The 19,645-nt window shown below is 36.9% G+C and overlaps 2 protein-coding genes across 3 annotated transcripts in view; both read left to right on the top strand.

Annotated features, from left to right (window-relative positions):
• Window positions 1–2,230: 2,230 nt before the first annotated feature.
• LOC107657698 (probable ATP-dependent RNA helicase ddx6) lies at window positions 2,231–9,587 on the top strand. The gene is made up of 14 exons (XM_016445903.1): window positions 2,231–2,373; window positions 3,145–4,101; window positions 4,239–4,302; window positions 4,419–4,523; window positions 4,700–4,829; window positions 5,393–5,539; window positions 6,393–6,487; window positions 6,590–6,712; window positions 6,859–6,987; window positions 7,197–7,313; window positions 7,894–7,957; window positions 8,049–8,150; window positions 8,303–8,511; window positions 8,613–9,587. Exons 2-13 carry the CDS (start codon window positions 3,926–3,928, stop codon window positions 8,500–8,502), a joined length of 1,452 nt encoding a protein of 483 aa, XP_016301389.1. The 5' UTR covers window positions 2,231–2,373; window positions 3,145–3,925; the 3' UTR covers window positions 8,503–8,511; window positions 8,613–9,587.
• A 667-nt stretch (window positions 9,588–10,254) lies between these two features.
• LOC107657699 (mitochondrial import receptor subunit TOM40 homolog) overlaps window positions 10,255–19,645 on the top strand; it is a 12,585-nt gene continuing 3,194 nt past the window's right edge. Inside the window, exons 1-9 of one of the 2 annotated variants that reach the window (XM_016445906.1) lie at window positions 10,255–10,335; window positions 10,881–11,104; window positions 11,198–11,265; window positions 11,355–11,447; window positions 11,922–12,023; window positions 14,347–14,452; window positions 15,217–15,339; window positions 15,441–15,517; window positions 15,622–15,724. In XM_016445906.1, coding sequence (XP_016301392.1) covers window positions 10,882–11,104; window positions 11,198–11,265; window positions 11,355–11,447; window positions 11,922–12,023; window positions 14,347–14,452; window positions 15,217–15,339; window positions 15,441–15,517; window positions 15,622–15,724 — 895 coding nt within the window. In that variant the 5' untranslated portion in view covers window positions 10,255–10,335; window position 10,881. The other variant, XM_016445904.1, reaches the window with a different exon arrangement.

Below are 19,645 nucleotides of genomic sequence, written 5' to 3'. Positions count from 1 at the left end.
TCACCCTCAAACTGTTCCAAACCTGTATGAGTTTCTTTCTTCTGCTGAACACAAAAGAAGATATGTGGATGAATTGGTATGGTAACCAAACAGTTGCTGGTATACAGTGACATCCATAGTATGGAAAAAAAATAAAATACCATGGAAGTCAATGGCTACCAGCGACTGTTTGCTAAGCAAAATTTCTTAAAATATCGTCCTTTGTGTTCAGCAGAAGACAGACATTCATACAGGTTTAGTGGGTGAATTATCCCTTTAAAGCAGGGGTGTCAAACTCAATTCCTGGAGGGCCAGAGCCCTGCAGAGTTTAGATTCAACCCTAATTAAACACCTGATTCAACTTATCAAGTCCTTCAGGCTTATTTGAAAACTACATGGTATGTGTGTTGGAGCAGGGTTGGAACAAAACTCTGCAGGGCTCTGGCCCTCCAGGAATTGAGTTTGACACCCCTGCTTTAACGGGATAGATCACCCAAAAATGAAAATTCTTTCATCATTAATTCATCCTCATGTTGTTCCAAACCTGTACGAGTTTCTTTCTTCTGTGGAACATATTTTGAAGAATGATGGTAACCAAACAGTTTTGGTAACCATTGACTTCCATTGTAAGATGGAATGACATGAGGGTTAATAAATTATGAATTTTGGGTGAATTATACCTTTAAGTGGCGTTGTTCGAATATTATTTGTGGTTGGACAACATACTGACTGATTTATAGCATTTATTTGTATCTAAGCATTTTTCAAATATATGTTGATTCTGATATTGTTTTTTCCAAATCAATAATGTGTAAGTGTATATTTGTGTTACCAAGTGTTTTGCTATGTATGATTTTGTCATGTATTATAAAGGGCTATGATATTTATACTTCAATAGCAAGATGGCAGAATTATTATTATAATTTTTTTTTTTCTGTTTTCATTTGTGATTTTCTTCTTGTTTACCATCGAAACTGCGTGTTGGTCAGTGTGTTTATTGACATCGTTTTGGTTTTCCCATGTTCAGATTTTCCAGATATTAGTTATTCAAATTCATTTGACACACACAAAAATTTTTTTTAAGTGCATTCATGTTTACAAAAAAAAATGTAATTGTCACAAATTGCACTTCACATTTTGAGGCTCTCAAAAGGGTGTTATTAGGGTACACACATGACAGCTGATATCAACCAAGTATAATGCCTATAGACGCCAGGATAGGTTTTTCTAATGAACGCAGTGCCATTGTCAACTATTGTCAAAAATGCCATATACACAAAATCCCAAAATTGTGACTAAGTGCCACTTTTATTTTAGTGCGAGTCTTTGAATGGCAGCTTGAAATCACTGTCTGATGAAGTTTGGACTCACTGTTTAGTGGCTTAAATTGGATAATCTTGTAGAAGGCCGGTGTGGAAAAAAAAAGAGTAAACTGTAAGATTAAAACCATTGCCAGAATCTTGAGAAACTGTGATTAAAATTATAACCACATGGGTTTTGATATGCATTTGCCATAGTGGTACTTAATGGTGATGTTGCTGACAGTTATGTGAATGTATGAATTTTGCTTTTCATATGAATGTGTGAATATAAGAGCAGCATAGTATATAGTAGCCTAATTTACTATGAATAAAAAAAATACATATTTTTATACATACAGTATGTGTGCATTTCATGACTAATATTTGAATAATACATATGATTATTTCTTTGATGTTAAGCACTTTTGAAGAAAAAAAAAAATTGTTTTTGTTATATGAAGGTCACATTAAAACGGTCTCTGAAACGTTTTCCATGCCTTCATAATTTTTTACTAGTTTTCAAAAGCTTTTTATGTATAGTTTTATTTAGCCTACCTTTTGTCCAGATTTTTTTTCATCTTAACATAAAATATACATTATATCATGTTTTAAACTTTAATGATCAAAACACAAACCATTTCAATATATCTGTTGTGAAAATTATTTATATCAATCATTTGTAGCCTATCATTTTTCAAACATGAAAAAAATATTTCACCACAACTAAGAAAATTGCCATGTCAGTGAAGAGCCTGCTTGATACAAAATATGAAACTTGTGGTGTGTGAAGAAAAAGAAAGAAACAATCTATGATTAAATATTTTTTATGTTTCTGAAAGTCCACAGGGCCAAAAGTGCCTACATAGAAGTACGGAGGTGGACTTGATAATGGTACCGCCCACCAATTTCAAACTCTGTCACTTGATTGGTCGATTTCGATTCGTGCGTATGCGTCCTCTGAGATCGATTCAACGCACGGCCATGTTAAATCTCTAGACGGAAGAGACAAAAGCCACAGCAACAAAGAATATTTCAAGAAACGTTCGAAGAATTAATCAAATTCACGAAGATTCAAATCCTCCAGAATTCGGAGGTAACAAACTCGGACATAATTATAATTGAATTAGACCGTTATCTTTCCCAACGTGCATAGCGGGCCTCTCTTGCGCTCTTGTTAGCATCTAGCTAAGCTAACCTGTCTTAACAATGTACGTTAACCGCTGGCAGGTTGAGTTAGCATGAGCTTTAATAGTATGTTTTAAATATAGTTCACCGGTATCTCATAACGTTACCTCAGGAAACACAGTTCACCATATCTCCAGAAAAATGTGCTGCGTTGTTTTGTTCTTATTTAATGTTGTGAACTGCATGCCTGAACTTATGCGTTGAATCTGAAAGGAGAAAACTTTTGTCTATAACGTAAACCACTTTTTGTGGTACTTGTCGGCTAGCTCAGTTAACTTAGCTCGGCTAACAGCTCCTGACCCACACGCTCACTTTTCGCTTCAGAGCTGATCGTTAAACCTTTAGGGAATTGAGAATGACCTTAAATCCGATTCGACTTGAATCAGATGTGTTATTAATCCAAATTAGCTTACGAATTCCAAGTGTTTCCACACTTTTAACAAATGTTAGAAACTGTTAGCTAAACGTGGCTGCCTTGCTAGCTAGTGATGGTCTTGAAAGCGAAGTATTATTAAGTCATAACGATACTATGTAGGTTCTGTTCTATTTAATCTAATTCGAACATGGCTGTTCGAAAGTATTTAAAGACGAACTGTGAAACTAAACCTTTACTTGTTTCCAGGAATAGTTAATGCTTGATATGATACTCATTTTGTATTATATCTTTAATATTTGGCAGGTATTCCAGAAATTCCTCCACTGAAGCGTTCAGGAACTGTGACAAAGAGAGGAGAGGAAAAACGAGACATCGCTTAGCCAGAGTGGAAACTTTTATGGACTGTTAACGTTATTTTGGACTCGTAATCCTGCATTGACTTTCAGTTTGAAGTCCCTCAGTTTGGAGTTTTTCAGCTGGTTAAATAGGAGCAAGTGACACTGAGCAAAGTTTGAAATTCCTCATGACGAAGAGAATACAGGAATTTTAAGAGCACATTATTAAGAACCTTTTGCTGAGCCTTGTGCTTTTGTATGTAAATACTTTATACCTTTTTTTTTTTTTTTGATACCAAAAAGAATACAGAGGGTACTACAGGATTTCTGCAATCCAGCTGTTTAAAAAAAAAAAAAAAAAGTGAATACTGTGTACATTTTCAGGGATAACGTAAAAAGTGACTTTTGAAAAGCATTAATAGATTTTTTGCTAACTTGCATTTTTGAAAACCCTTGTGTAAGACTTGAAGTTTACAAGTACCTGTTTGCTAGTTATTTTGTACATTGGCTCTAGGCTTGTTATATATTTATTCATATAAATATAATTTTCTCCTATATTGGGAGAGCTTATTATAAACAATTGTTATACGCCAGGCACTCTTCTTTTTAAGAGGTCTGTACGTACTGGAAACTGTCTACACAAGCGCAGTGAGCGTAACAGTAAAACAGTTTAACGAATAGTTGAAAAGTAGCCACACAAAAAAAGCAAAAATTAATTTGTTTGAAACCGTTGAGGAAAACATCTGAAAATGGCTACAGCGAGAACAGAGATCCCTTCTTCAGTCATGCCAATGAGCAAACAGAATGGACAGTCCAAGCCCTTGACCCTCCAGTCAGGATCGCTTACTTCCTCAACACAGTCAGGAAAAACACCTGTGATGCCCCAGAAAGGAAGCAGTATACGCCAAAGCAGTGGCGGTATCAGGTAATCTTTATTGATTTAAAATAGTTTGAAGAGTCTGGTTCCTTTTGACACATTGATTCCTTGCATTAATCATGTCAGTTATGCTGTTTGTTATGAGTATGCAACTGTATAAAGTCGAATTGAACTATTTCTTCTAGGTTTGGTGATGACTGGAAGAAATGCCTGCAGCTTCCACCGAAAGACTTGCGAGTGAAAACCACAGTAAGTTATGAAACTTGTTTTCTTATTAAAGGGTGATTTTTGTTATTTAATTTTTTTTATTGACTGCTGGTCCCCTTATTCCCAGTTTTTGACTTTTAAACATCCTCCTTTGACAGGATGTGACTGCAACCAAAGGAAACGAGTTTGAAGATTACTGCCTTAAGAGGGAACTGCTGATGGGCATCTTCGAAATGGGCTGGGAGAAGCCTTCCCCTATCCAGGTAGTTTAACCTGTATACACCATTACAGTATGATCCTGTTGCAAAGTTTACACATTTATCTAAACCAATGTGGTTGATTGGTTTTGTCTGCTTAGCTTATGACTTTTAGAATAGTTGTTGAGTGAGCCTGTCTTGAGTTTTGTTTGCCCCTCCCACCCCACTGTCTGTCTCTGTAGGAAGAGAGTATTCCTATTGTCTTGTCAGGGAGGGACATTCTTGCCCGAGCTAAAAATGGCACAGGTAAAAGCGGAGCCTACCTCATCCCCCTCTTGGAAAGGATTGACCTGAAGAAGGACTATGTTCAAGGTTGGAATACAATATGAAAAGCAAATAAGTTATTTATAATGCATTAATTCTACCATTTAAGCATTTGGGGTCTGTAAGACTTTTTGTGCACTTGCTTAACAAGGGATGCATTTGTTTAATTAAACATTAGAGAAAAATGTAATTGTGAATTTGATTTGATTACAAATGTACTTTGTTCCAGTGATGGCAAAGCTGAATTTTCGGCAGCCATTACTCTAGTCTGTAGCGTCACATGATCCTTCAGAAATCATTTGAGTATGCTGATTTGGTGTTCAAATATTTCTTATTGATATTGACCACAGTTGTGGAAATGTGGTGTTTTTTTTCCCCCGTTCAGGATTGTTTGATGAACACAGTTTAAAAAGAACAGCATTTATTTTAAATACAATTTTGTGACTATGTAAAAGCCTGTAACTGTTACTTTTATTCAGCAAAGACAGATTAAATTGAGCAAAGTACTAATCTTTCCAAAAAATAAAAAAATCTTGGTGACCCCAAGCTTTTGAACATGTTTATATAAATTGAATTTTTATTTTTTTTCCCCCCTCTTAACTTTATTTTAGCCATAGTGTTTGTACCTACTCGTGAGTTGGCTCTTCAGGTGAGCCAAATAAGTATCAACATGAGCAAGCACCTTGGTGGCGTCAAGATTATGGCTACAACAGGTGGCACTAACCTGAGGGATGACATCATGCGTCTTGATGAGACTGGTAATTAGAGTTCTCTACCATCTTTGAGTTTCCTGAGCTGGAAAAATCTAGTAGTTATTTCAAAACTTAATGTGGGTTATAAAATTGAAGTAAAAAAACACTTTACAGTAACACCAAGCGTTTACAATTACAGACAATAATATTATTAAAGCACAGTAAATTTGCCTAAAGGCAGTGTTTCACAAGTTTTTTTGCTTTGTTGGGATCTTGCCAGACCACAGTCATTTAAGCAATTCTTAAATTGTGCTTCCTTGTTCCTCAAATCCACACTTCATTATATTATCTACACTTTATTATAATGGGTTCAAGATCTAACATACAGGGCAAGTCATTTTGACAGTGAATTTAATTTATTTAAAGTCCCCCTGTGGTGAAAATCAAGTTTTTTATGTTGTATATTTGTCTGTGGTGTTTTTAATATGCTTTTAGACAAACCATGTGCCAATCCATTTATCAACACCATTGCTGAGTATTTTCTCCTTAAAACCAATATTTCCACTTGCCATTGCCATTGTATCGCGTTTACTACAGTTCAGTTAGTGGATCAGGAGGCGCTGGCTCACGGCTGGCTGGTGTGTGACTGAGTGGAGGCGGGGCTAATTTGCGTATTCTTAGATCCGCGTATAGTAAACGAGGCAAGGGTGTAGAGTTGCATTCAAGCTATTTTAAGGCATGTGAAAATTATTTTCACAAGAAAAAACATTTAAATGTCATTTTGATGATCAAAGATGAGATTTAAAGGATAGCGTTTTTGACTACAAGGGGACTTCAAAAGAATTTAGAAGTGAAATGTACTTGATGGATGCAGTCCCCCCTCCTCCTACTGTTAACCATTATATTCTTTTCTCTTCAGTACATGTTATAATAGCTACCCCAGGAAGGATCCTGGACTTGATAAAGAAAGGTGTGGCCAAGGTTGACAAAGCTCAGATGATTGTGATGGATGAGGTGAGAAAAATAATGCAAAAAAAAAAGGCGAGTTCCAGCTAAGCATATTCTCTGAATGAATGCTAAAATTGAAGTTCATGGTATCTGAATCTTTCTTTACAGGCTGATAAGTTGCTTTCTCAAGACTTTGTGGTGCTCATTGAGGACATCATCAGCTTCATGCCCAAAAAACGCCAGATTCTGCTCTATTCTGCCACTTTCCCCAGCAGTGTGCAGAAGTTTATGGTGAGAGATGTACTTGTTGTAATAACTCCTCGGTTTTTATAATCAGTCTAATCTTTCTGAAGTTACATGTCTTACTATATCCGAGATTATTTCTCATATTTAGATGTCTTGTTTAATCATTCTAATGACTCTCTCCTGTTGTGTAGTCCAAACACCTTCAGAAGCCATATGAAATCAATCTGATGGATGAGCTGACACTGAAAGGCATCACTCAGTACTATGCTTATGTTACAGAAAGACAGAAAGTGCACTGTCTCAACACACTGTTCTCCAGAGTAAGTGACCATTCCCTTTACAGATCCGCTCCAAATTTGACTGGTGTTTTGCAAGTTCTCCATTTGTAGTATTCCAAAGCTGCGTTAGCATACTACAGTTGAGTAACTGTTGTCTTAAAGTCTTTTGGTACTCCATTTCCTCACCTTCTAGGGAAAAAAATCATTGTCTCTCCTTCTATTTATGTTTGTTATATCTTTTTCTTTCCTAGCTTCAAATCAACCAGTCAATCATCTTCTGTAACTCCACCCAAAGGGTGGAACTCCTTGCCAAGAAGATCACACAACTAGGCTATTCCTGCTTTTACATCCATGCCAAGATGATGCAGGTCAGCTTCAAAATGCATTAAACCTTTTTTCAAGAGGAAACACTATTGTTCACTTTTCTTTTTTTTTAAAGAGATTAATTTGGAAAGGGGGTGTTAAGTTGATCAAAAGTGACAGTAAAGATATTTTAAATGTTACAAAAGATTTCCATTTCAAATAAATGTTGTTCTTTTGAATTTATGTAGAGAATCCTGAAGAAATGTCATTGTTTTTACAAAAATACTAAGCAGCACAACTTATTTTCAACATTGATATTGATAAGAAATATTTCTTGAGCACCAAATCAGCATATTTGAGTGATTTCTGAAGGATCACGTGACACTGAAGACTGGCTGCTGAAAATTCAGCTTTGCCATCACAGAAATAAAGTATTATAATAAATGAAAATAGACAAGTTATTTTCAATTGTAATATATCTCAATATTACTGTTTTTACTGTATTTTTTTATAAATTCAGCCTTGTTGAGCATAAGCAACAAAGTCATACAGACCCCAAATTATGAACAGTACTACATGTTCTTATGTTGTTCTTGGCGTATGCTGTGATTTTTGTTTTTCTAAATTATTTTTGTATTAACACAGGAATACAGAAATCGTGTGTTCCATGACTTCAGAAACGGACTGTGTAGGAACCTGGTCTGCACAGGTACGGATAGCCACATTCGTAGATGTCTTGTTGTCAGGATATTTCCCCAAATATTTTTTTAACATTTTCCATGGGATCTTTCCTGTCTCAGATCTTTTCACAAGAGGAATTGACATCCAGGCTGTCAATGTAGTCATCAACTTTGACTTCCCCAGAAATGCAGAGACATATCTACACCGCATTGGTCGATCAGGTAATCATCAGCTCTGGATTGGACTGGTTATTTGTTGTATGGTTTTTCTTTCATCATTTGTGGTGTTTTTTTTTTTTTTTACATTTGTTCATGTTAATTATTGTGATTGGGTCTACATGTAGTTTATTTCAGTGTTTTCTCTATGTTCTCAGGTAGGTACGGTCACCTGGGATTGGCCATTAACCTGATCACCTCAGAAGATCGTTTCAACCTAAAGGGCACTGAGGACCAGCTGATGACTGACATAAAGCCCATACCCAGCAGCATTGACAAGAACCTGTATGTGGCAGAGTTTCACACCATGAACCCTGATGAAGAGGAGGCTGCTCACAAAGCAGGCGAGCTTAATTAACCCTTACCGGTAAGAAGGTCATGTCCTAAAAGACCTGATCTGAAGCACTTCAACTTGTTCTTTTGTATAGATGTGACTAAATTCAGTTGGAATATCTCCCTTTCTTTCAGGAGAATAAAGGGACCTATGCTTGGCATTCTGCACAATTTCTACTGAAGACAGGCGCAAAGATGACTCGTTTTGTTTGTTTGTTGTAGTTTATTTTCTCACCAAATGCTTCAAGGGTCTGGAACTGGCATGGTAAAATGTGATCAGCTGCCACACATTTATGGGCTAGTATGAAGTCATTAGATTTGTTCTCGATGGACTCACTGAGGCAGCTTACCCCTTTTCCATTTGGAGCACAATAAGCCACTGTTGTTTGGACCCAGAGCACTGGTGAAGACCATTCACCGTTCATAACTGCTGTTCATGAGGATTTCTTTCCCTTTTATTTCCCGGAAAGATGAAATAGAAAATGCTGGCAGTCAAGAGGGTGCCTCTTATACCTCAAACCCATAAATCGCTTGTTTTCTGTTTGACCCACCATTCTGTTGGTAGTAAACCGTACCTAGCTCGGCATTGGCTGGGTGAGCAATAGATTTGGTTGTCCAACAACCAGGTAACCCAGTTCAGATGTTTGGTGAGGCTGGACTTCAATTTCAGCAGTTCAGCCTGCATTTTTGAAAACTGGGGGACAGTTCTATATGCTCTTCTTTTTCCCCCTGTTGAAACGTACAGTCAGGTTTTATTTCGAAAAAAACTGTGTAATGTGATTGATCAGATTCAGTCTTTCCCCTGGTGGTGTCTAATGCACAGAAACAGACAGAGTAATGAGTAATGTATTTTACAACATATCAGCACAAATGCTGTGATGAAATGACAGCTGTAATAAAGTTGGTAGCTCTTGAAATGTAAACTTTTGTGTCCCCTGTTGTATGTGTTGAATTGTGCTCTCTTTGCCATGTGTTGTATTAAGTAGAAGCTGTGTGTTTTACTGCGAGGATTCATGGAAGAATGGCCAAAGCTTTTTGCTCCAAATGTTAATGACAGCCTATCCTGTCCCTTCTCTTTTAAGCAAAATAAAGTCCAGCATATTCTCCAAATGTTTTTCTCTTTCAAGTAATCAAGTTTTCAAGAAATCGTGTTTGCATTAAAAGCATATTTATAGGCAAAGCTTTTGCTTTAATGTAAGATATATATATATATATAGGTCTTCCGTTATAGAAAAATTAAAGTTTATGGTTAAAATATTTGAATATAAAAATATTCAATATATTATTTTTTCTCACAATTTTGCATTAGCTGGAAAAAAATCATCTAGTTTACATTTCATTTAGTTTAACTTTAGTTCAAAATTGCTACAAACTATAGACAAATTAACAAAACCTAAAATGACAAATTAAAAACGGAAAATATATAATCAAAATATGAGTAAAAAACTACAATAGTATCAGTGATACTAAAATAAAAGTTATTTAAAAATAACGATTTGTTTTTTTAGGAAATAACTGCTCTGTTAACATCTTGTCGTCTATTTATTAATTGTCATGTTAAAGTAACAACGAAAACATGCATGAATAAAGAACAGCTGCAAATGTACACGTCCAGCTCATACCCTTGAAGACTAACTTTGGAGGAGTGGAGAACACACGTCACGAACCCTCGCGTTTCCTTCCCCTATGACCTCACGAGTACGCCATACTCAGTATCCAATTATCAGGCAGATGTGGTGTCTTTTATCCAATCATCTCTTAATACCGCCGGAATGGGCGGGCCAAGACGTCGGGCACGTAGGTTGTCCCTTACATCCTACCGGTGCCGCAGCCGTTTAACTGGACTGCATTGATAAACGTGAGTATAGCAGGAGGCCTGCAAATACTTACATAAATTGTATTAATTCACTTGCTATTAATTAGTCCGCCGTATATTGATGAAAAGACTGTCCAGCTGGTATGTAATACAACCTCTTTCTCGCGTCTCACTCAGATATGTGTCACTCTTTATTTCACAACACAGCATGTTAGCTAGTTAGCTAGCATTAACCTTAGCTTACCTGCTATTTAGCCAGTGAGGCGTGAATGAAGCTCCCCATGCCTAGTGCACTACTTTTCTCTAATGAGCCAGATTCTAGTTGTTGTTATGCGCACAGAACTGGCTTTCAAGCCAAAAGAGTCACAGCTAAACTAACGTTAGTCGTCAACTGTGTAAACCTGGAGAGATCTAAGGTTTTCATTTGGTTTTGACAGTTGGCAGGTTTTGGAACCAGAAATATGTTGTTTACTGCCAGTCATTGACTGTAGTAACGTGACCTTTTGCCCTATGGTTCTTGTCAGTGGAAGCTAATGATAACATTTAATGTTATTTCAATGTTATTGTACTGTTCTATTTTTCTTAAGCATGGGCAGTGTGTTGGCTGCCAGCTCCCCAAACCCACCCCCAGCCTCAGGGGGTGGCAGTGCCCCAGGGGGTGCAGGTCTAGTGACGGTACCCCCAGGTTTCACCATGCCTACAGTGTCTGCAGTCCCACCCTCCTCAGGCACACAAGGGCAGCCCGGGACAGATGCAGAGTCCTCTCTCCATAACCCCGGTACATTTGAGGAGTGTCATCGCAAATGCAAAGGTTTGTCTTAGGCTCATTTTCTGTCATACCCTCTGCAGTTATATAATCTATATTATATTCTGTTTACTTACAGTCTTTTTGTCTGCTTCTCAGAGGTTTTCCCTGTGCAGATGGAGGGGGTACGATTGGTTGTCAACAAGGGCTTGAGTAATCACTTCCAGGTCAGTTATCACACAATTCTATTTTTACCACTAAGAAGTGAAAGATCAAAGGACAAAACTATATATCACTTCTTCATTTGCTTCCTCAGGTTAGTCACACAATTACTCTAAGCACCTTGGGGGACTCGGGTTACAGATTCGGAGCTACATACGTGGGCAGCAAGCAAACAGGACCTGCAGAGGTGAGCCTTTTAGTTGCTTTTTAACTGACTAGTGTTTTTCTGTCAGTTTGCTATACAGAAAACAGAAGATACAAAAATACAAACTTATTCAAAATATTAATAAAAACTATAATAGTATCTCAATGATTGTATGAAATAAAAACTGACACAATATAAAAATAATAACTGTCAAAATATTAATAAGTTATAATAGTATTTCAATGATACTAAAATCACAGAAACAATCTCAGAAATGGTTTTTAATTTCTAATATTCTCTTTGAAGCGATTCAATCACAAGACATTAAAAAAAAAAAATGTAATTATTGTGGTCCTATAATTATGAAAAAAAATGGAAATCTAAATGGCAGTTAGTAAAGATAATCCTATGACACCCATAAATTTGTATACAATGGCACCACTCTTACCCTTTTTTCTGTCAACTTACTATACCAATATTGTTTCAGAATGAAATGCTGAGATGCGTTCCCCTCAGTCTTTTCCAGTCATGGTAGGTGACATGGACAACACGGGCAGTCTAAACGCACAGATCATCCATCAACTTGCCAGCCGCATTCGCTCTAAAGTGGCAATGCAGGTACGTATGACTTTACAGTCATGTTCACAAACTATGAAAGGGAATCAGCAGATCCTACACATGACATAGTTTTTTATGTGACAGATGTATTGTACAATTAATGTAAGCTGGATCAGTTATGAGATAAACTGATTTGTCTCGTATTGTGAGCAAAATCATTTCTGAAAAATATGGTGAGAAGAAAAAAATACTTTTATGAGGCTTAAAGGGATAGTTCACCCAAAAATTAAAATTCTGTCATTAATTACTCACCCTCATGTCGTTCCAAACTTGTAAGACCTTCGTTCATCTTCGGAACACAAATTAAGATATTTTTTATGAAATCGGAGAGCTCTCTGACCCTCCATAGACACCAACGCAACTGAAATGTTCCCAGGTCCAGAAACATAGTAAGGACATCGGTGAAACAGTCCATGTGACATCAGTGGCTCAACTTCAGTTTTGTGAAGAACTGAAGTATATTCTACGAGAATATACTTTTTGTCGGAAAGAAAACAAAAACAAAATTTATTCAACAATTCTTCTCCCCCAAGTTACGTCTTCCGCCATTTTGGAGAGTTCCCTAAGTACGTAATTGACGTAATCAGCGTTGTTTACGTTCGGGGGAGAAAGCGCGTGCATGAACGTAATATGCGTAATCAGCGTTGTTTACGCTTGGGGGGTGGAAAGCGTGCGTATGCGTTGTGATACTCTCTAAAATGGCGGAAGACGTAACTCGGGGTAGAAGAATTGTTGAATAAAGTCATTATTTTTGTTTTCTTTGTGCACAAAAAGTATTCTCGTAGCATCACAAAATTGAAGTTGAGCCACTGATGTCACATGTTTTACCGATGTGCTTACTACGTTTCTGGACCTGGGAACATTACAGTTGCGTTGCTGTCTATAGAGGGTCATAGTGCTCTCCGATTTCATCAAAAATATCTTAATTTGTGTTCCGAAGATGAACGAAGGTCTTACGGGTTTGGAACGACATTAGGGTGAGTAATTAATGTCATAATTTTCATTTTGGGGTGAACTAACACTTTAAGAAGTTAATCCCAATCAAATTATCTAATGCCTTTTAAAGGGCACCTATTATGCAAATTCCACTTTTGCATGGTGTTTGGACATAAATGTGTGTTATCAGTGTGGGAACACAACCACCCTACAATGATAAAAATCCACCCACTCCTTACTTTTTGATCCCCATTAAACTAAACTAGTCTCATTAGGCATGCCGTTTTGATGCTCTTAGCATTGTGATGTCACAATGTTTAGGCCCCGCCCATGGCCGTTGACTGACGGTCCTGCATTACCATAGTTTCCGCCCTCAGTGAGTTGTTTGGTTGTACGCTGTCCTCCATTTTCTCTGCGCTTGAGCAGCTGTAACAACAACAATGTCTCCTAAACAATCCTGGTGTTCTGTGTTTGGATGTAAGACTGAGCATAAAAGTCTTCATGTGCTCCCAACATCTGAGCCACTGAGGATGCAGTGGATTTCTTTTATTTTTGAAGTTAATGCACCTCAAAATGTTCCAAAATGCGCTTGTCTGCACAAATCATTTCACCACAGACTGCTTTGTGAACGAGGGGCAATACATTTGCCACATGAGCACCTGTACGAGAAGTAATATTTGAACAGGACGCGGCGACAGTATCCCTCACATAAATGTCACGTCGTTATAGTGCTTAGCTAATGTTTTAACCGTATTTGTGTGAGTGTGTCATTTCATTGAAGCGCATAGCGAACGTTATCGAAGTATTTGTATGTATGTGTGTCGCTCATCCGTCTTTGCAAATGGGATGTGAAAACTCTACAAGTACATAAATGTATCAAATAACCATTCAGAAACGTCCTGGTTCATTCTCATAGGTGTTTCTTCTGCCGGAGTTTCTCCTTCATCTGTGTCTGACTCCAGTTCAAACATGTACGTCTGAACACCGGTTATCTCGCTCTCATTCATGTTGCTTCTACCAGCTGTTTGTAGGTATGCAAAGCAGAGATGTATAAGCCATGCCCTCTTCTGAAGACGGGGCGGGAATATGCAGCTCATTTGCTTTTAAAGTGATACACACAAAAAAAGCTCTTTTTTTTTTTTGGACACACCCCAAAAATATATTCATATTCAACATGTTATAATAAATTATCTGTGGGGTATTTTTAGCTGAAACTTCACAGACACATTCTGGGAACACCCAAGACCAATATTACATCTTTTAAAAAGGGGCATATTAGGTGCCCTTTAAAATTGCAGCTTTGTCCAGAAATCTGATGTTGTGTAAATTAGGTGCATTGCTGCATAGTGTACTGTTATTAATTGCCTGAATAAATTACGCCTTACAGACGCAGCAACACAAGTTTGTAAACTGGCAGTGTGATGCCGAATACCGTGGTGATGACTTCACAGCTGCTGTTACCATTGGCAACCCAGATGTTCTCGCTGGATCTGGTAACATACCTTGCAGTTGCTGTTGTCCATGACTGTCAAGTTCCAAAAATACTATACAAGAAGATTTTTATGTTTTTATTTTTATGCTATATTCCTAATATACACTACCATTCAAAAGTTTGGGGTCATAGGATTTTTGTAATGTTTTCACTTAAGCTCATTTATTTAATGCAGTAAAAAACAGTAATATTGTGAAATTTTATAACGGTTTAAAATAACCATTTTCTGCTTGAATATATTTTAAAGTGTAATTTATTCCTGTGATGGCAAAGCTGAATTTTCAGCAGCAATTACTCCAGTCTTCAGTTTCACACGATCCTTCAGAAATCATTCTAATATGCTGATTTGTTTCAGTCTTGGCCTAATGGTTAGAGAGTCGGACTTGTAACCCGAAGGTTGCAGGTTCAAGTCTCTGGTCCGGCAGGGGTTGTAGGTGGGGGGAGTGAATGACACTCTCTTCCACCCTCAATACCATGACTGAGGTGAGACCCTTGAACAAGGCACCGAACCCCAACTGCACAAATTCAGAGCACTGCAGAGCACAAATTACGAGTATGGGTCACCATACTTGGCCACACGTCACTTCACTTTTCACTAATGTACATTTGATATAATGCATCCTTGCTTAATAAAAGTATGTTCTTTTCAAAAAATCTTACTGACCCCAAACCCTTTAATAGTTTGATGAGGAATAGACAGAAATGTGAATTATTTACTGATAATCTGTCTTCTGTAGGAGCTTACATTCACGTTTGGTCTGTTAGGTATCCTTGTGGCGCACTACCTCCAGTCCTTGTCTCCCGCTTTGGTATTGGGTGGTGAACTGGTCTATCACAGGAGGCCAGGAGAAGAGGGCACCGTCACATCATTTGTGGGCAGATACACAGGTGGTCCTTTGCAGATCATTCTTTGTCACATTTTATTTAAGGTTTGGCAAATCATAATTTGATTGAATGTACTGATGGGACCTGTATGTTTTAATCTTCAGGTAGTAACTATGTCGCCACGTTGACTGTTGGAGGAGCTGGTGCACATGCATCATATTACCACAAAGCCAATGACCAGGTACTTCGTACAGTAAAGAGATGTATTAAATGACAGATTGGTTACTCAAGGTAACACCCTTAGTATGTTAAACTCACTATTATGAATTTAAACACCTCCTACAGCTCCAGATTGGGGTAGAGTTTGAGGCCAGCACACGGATGCAGGACACAAGCATGTCGTTTGGTTATCAGCTGGATGTACCTAAAGCAAATCTGCTTTTTAAAGGTATTGAAAAACCTTTCTTGAACTGTTTGCATTCAAAACAGGCTGAGATTGATTTGATTTACTTCCATACTATCGTGTAGGGCTGCACGATTTGGGGAATCAATCTGATTGCGATTTTTCTGATTAAAAATTGCCATTACAATTTAAAATGCGATAAAAATGGCTATAAAAGGGCTATCAATATGGCTATAAAATAATAATGATGATAGTTTGTAGTAGTATTTTTATTACTAAATAAAAACTAAAGAAATAATACTATTGTAATTAGGGCTAGACGATAAAATAACGATAATTATTGTGATGGAATTTTCCTCGATAAATGTTCGATATAATGTTTCCATGATTCCATTAAGTCCAAACGGCAGTGCAGCGCAAGCTTACTAGTGCAGATGTGTTTACTTGCTGATAAGTCTCGGTCACGCAACCACTAAACAGCGCTGTGAGATCCAGTGTGAAGTGCTTGAATTCAGTGAATAACACAAATGACTCGCTGATTTAACCCTTGTATGGTGTTCGGGTCTGTGGGACCCGTTTTCACTTTTTGTCAAAAGAAAAATTATATGATTAATTATTTTTTCAAACTCCTACTCATTGGCCTTGGCTCATTTTCTGTGAAGAACATATATCAGAACAAATCTTCAATGACCACTCACTGTACACCACACAAGGGTTAAACTAGTTTAAAGCCAGATGAAACAGCTCTGACAAAGAGGAGAAACACTGTGCGCAACGATACAATCTGAAGGCTTTTCAGTCTACAAATCGCCATCATTTACCATGGATTTACTGTAGTAACACTAACTGTATCATGGTATTGTGCCAGAAATGTGGGATATTCATATCGAATTTTATTATATTATTAATGTGGACTTTAAATGTATTAAAGGAGTAATGGAATATAATTCCAGTATTTTTTGTGATTAAGCTATAGCATAATATGCATTTATATTAAATGTATTTAGACTACTGTTTTTCATTTACTTTGTTTTTCAATACCTGGAAATCATATAGTTACATTTTGTTATGTGGTGTTATATGTGTGGGTTTTGTGTGTGACTATGGAAGACCAACGGTTAATTTTAATAAAACTCAAAACAGTAAGAATAATTAAATTTCACCAGATAAAAATTAGGTTGTTACCATTTTTACAGATGTTATTGTTTTTGATAATGAACATAAAGCTACTACTGTCAGTTCAAGCTACTGTCAAATGTGCATTTCTAAGAGACACATTTTTTTTATATTATTAATACTGCAAACTGTCCTGAGGATACGTGTCAAGGTCAGGCAACACCTGAAAACCTGTTTCATGATTTTAAACAATATCATTGATTAGAACATGCAGAAATTAAGAAATTAATTATTCTATTAAGATATTTATTTTGTTTAGGAAAAACACCTGGAAAAGTGTAAAGAATTCAAAACCGTGAAGTGTTTGAATCTTCTGAGAGTAGTTTAAAACCACAATTAACAGTCTGATTCTACAACTTTCACTTAAGAGCAAAAATCTGCCTTTAAACTTAACCGAAATAAAGATTTGAAATTTATCATGATAATTATCAATATCGAATTATATGTAAAATGTTATTGTGATAATTTTTTTGGCCATATCGCCCAGCCCTAATTGTAATATTTCACTGTAAAATAAATTTTTTTAATAGTACAGTCATGGCCAAAAGTTTTGGCAGTGACATAAATTTTGTGTTTTGCTAAGTTTGCTGCTTCAGTATTTGTAGATTATTTTTCCACATGTTTCTATGGTATACTGAAAAACAATGATAAGCATATCATAAGTTTTAAAGGCTTTTATTGGCAAAAAAATATAATGAGACAATATTTACAGTGTTGACCCTTGTTCTTCACAACCTCTGCAATTCACTCTGGCCTGCTGGATATTAGCTTCTGGGCCAAATCCTGACTGATGGCGATCCATTCTTGCCTTATTAGTTCTCGGAGTTGAATTTGTGGGCTTCTGCTTGTCCACTCGCCTTTTGAGGACTGACCACAGGTTCTCTATGGGATTGAGATCCGGGGAGTTGCCTGGCCATGGATCCAAAATTTCAATGTAATGATCCTCGAGCCACTTCTTTATCACTCTTGCTCTGTGACATGGTGCTCCATCATGCTGCAAAAATGCACGAATCATCACCAAATTGCTCATGGATCGTTGGAAGAAGTCGCTCTTGCAGGACGTTTTGATACCATTCTTTATTCATGGCAGTGTTTTTGGCCAGAATTATGAGAGAGCCTACTCCCTTGGTTGAAAAGCAACCCCACACATGGATGATCTTTGGATGCTTCACTGTTGGCACAACACAGGACTCATGGTAGCATTCACCTTTTCTTCTCTGAACGATCGATTTTCCAGATGTCCCAAACAGTCAGAAGGGAGCTTCATGAGAGAAAATAAGTTTGCACCAGTCTTCTGCTGTCTTCCTGCAGAATTTCAGTCTGTCCTTGACGTTTTTCTTGGAGAGAAGTGGCTTCTTTGCTGCCCTTCTTGACACCTGGGGCCTGATGTATAAATGTTGCACGCACATATCGCAATTTTCCACGCACATATCGGGATTTATACAAAAAAAATTAACTAGGCGTAAATATGTGCGCACCGTACGGACACACACACTGCAATAAGGAAGCAAACAGAATTATTTTAAAGTCTGTTTTATTAGCTGGTTCAGGTGTGTTTAATTGGGGTTGGAGCTAAACTCTTCAGGACACCGGCCCTCCAGGACCGAGTTTGGGCACCCCTGCTTTGGAACATAGACGGTAACGACAGCCATAAGGATGCGCTCGTTGATCAAACAGTCCATTGGGTAGCCTAATGATAACCCCTTTTGTGCTCTTCCCAATATTGTGACAAACACCATATTTAAAAGATAGAATTTGAAGGAAACTGTATGATATGCGCGTTTTATTTTCAAAATGTTTTGTTAACGCGGAGAGTCAGACAGTTATTTACACTGCAAAAAAATAAGGCCTATCTCTTTCCATAAAAAATATAAGCTATAAACATTCTAAAATATATGTTTACCTTTTAGGCAAATTGCATAAATTAGAATAGTGATGTCTCAAAACGCATTTATAGTCCGTATCTCATATTTTCCTAACGTATTCCTACCCTTAACTGCGTTAAACATGGTGTCACGTGGATGGGAATATGCATGGAAATGATATGCAGATGACGTTATGCATATTAAAACTAGGCGTTGTAAGCTCCATAAATGGCTATTTCGGGGAGGAGACGGGGTGGAGATTCATGTACGCACAATCTTCCGCTGACTGGGTATTACAAAGGGAATTTTGCACAGGTTCTGGCATAGGCCTGCATTTATTTGATCCAAAGTACAGCAAAATCAGTAATGTGAAATATTTTTACTATTTAAAATAACTGCTTTCTATTTGAATATATTTTAAAATGATTGGTGTGATCAAAGCTGAATTTTCAGCATCATTACTCCAGTCTTCAGTGTCACATGATCTTCAGAAATCAGTCTAATATGCTGATTTGCTGCTCATGAAACTTTTTAAATTATTATTATTATTATTATTATTAATGTTTTTTGAGTAGCAAATCAGAATATCAGAATGATTTCTGAAGGATAGTGTGACTGGAGTAATAATGCAAAAAATTTAGCTTTGAAATCACTAAATGACATTTTAAAATATATTCAAATAGAAAACAGTTATTTGAAATAGCCTAGCAAAAATATCTAAATTTTACGGTTTTGCTGTACTTTGGATCAAATAAATGCAGGCTTGGTGAACAGAAGAGACTTCTTTAAAAAACATTAAAAATCTTACTGTTCAAAAACTTTTGACTGGTAGTGTATAGTCAACTTTAATTTTTCTCTCATTTCTAGCTTTTAATTGGCTTAGAAATCAGATAACTGCTGGACAATAACCAATAATAATGATTTG

Source organism: Sinocyclocheilus anshuiensis, unplaced genomic scaffold (assembly GCF_001515605.1).
Source record: "Sinocyclocheilus anshuiensis isolate Anshui unplaced genomic scaffold, SAMN03320099.WGS_v1.1 scaffold43, whole genome shotgun sequence".
Classification (NCBI taxonomy): domain Eukaryota; kingdom Metazoa; phylum Chordata; class Actinopteri; order Cypriniformes; family Cyprinidae; genus Sinocyclocheilus; species Sinocyclocheilus anshuiensis.
This window is presented reverse-complemented; position numbering and strand designations above follow the sequence as displayed.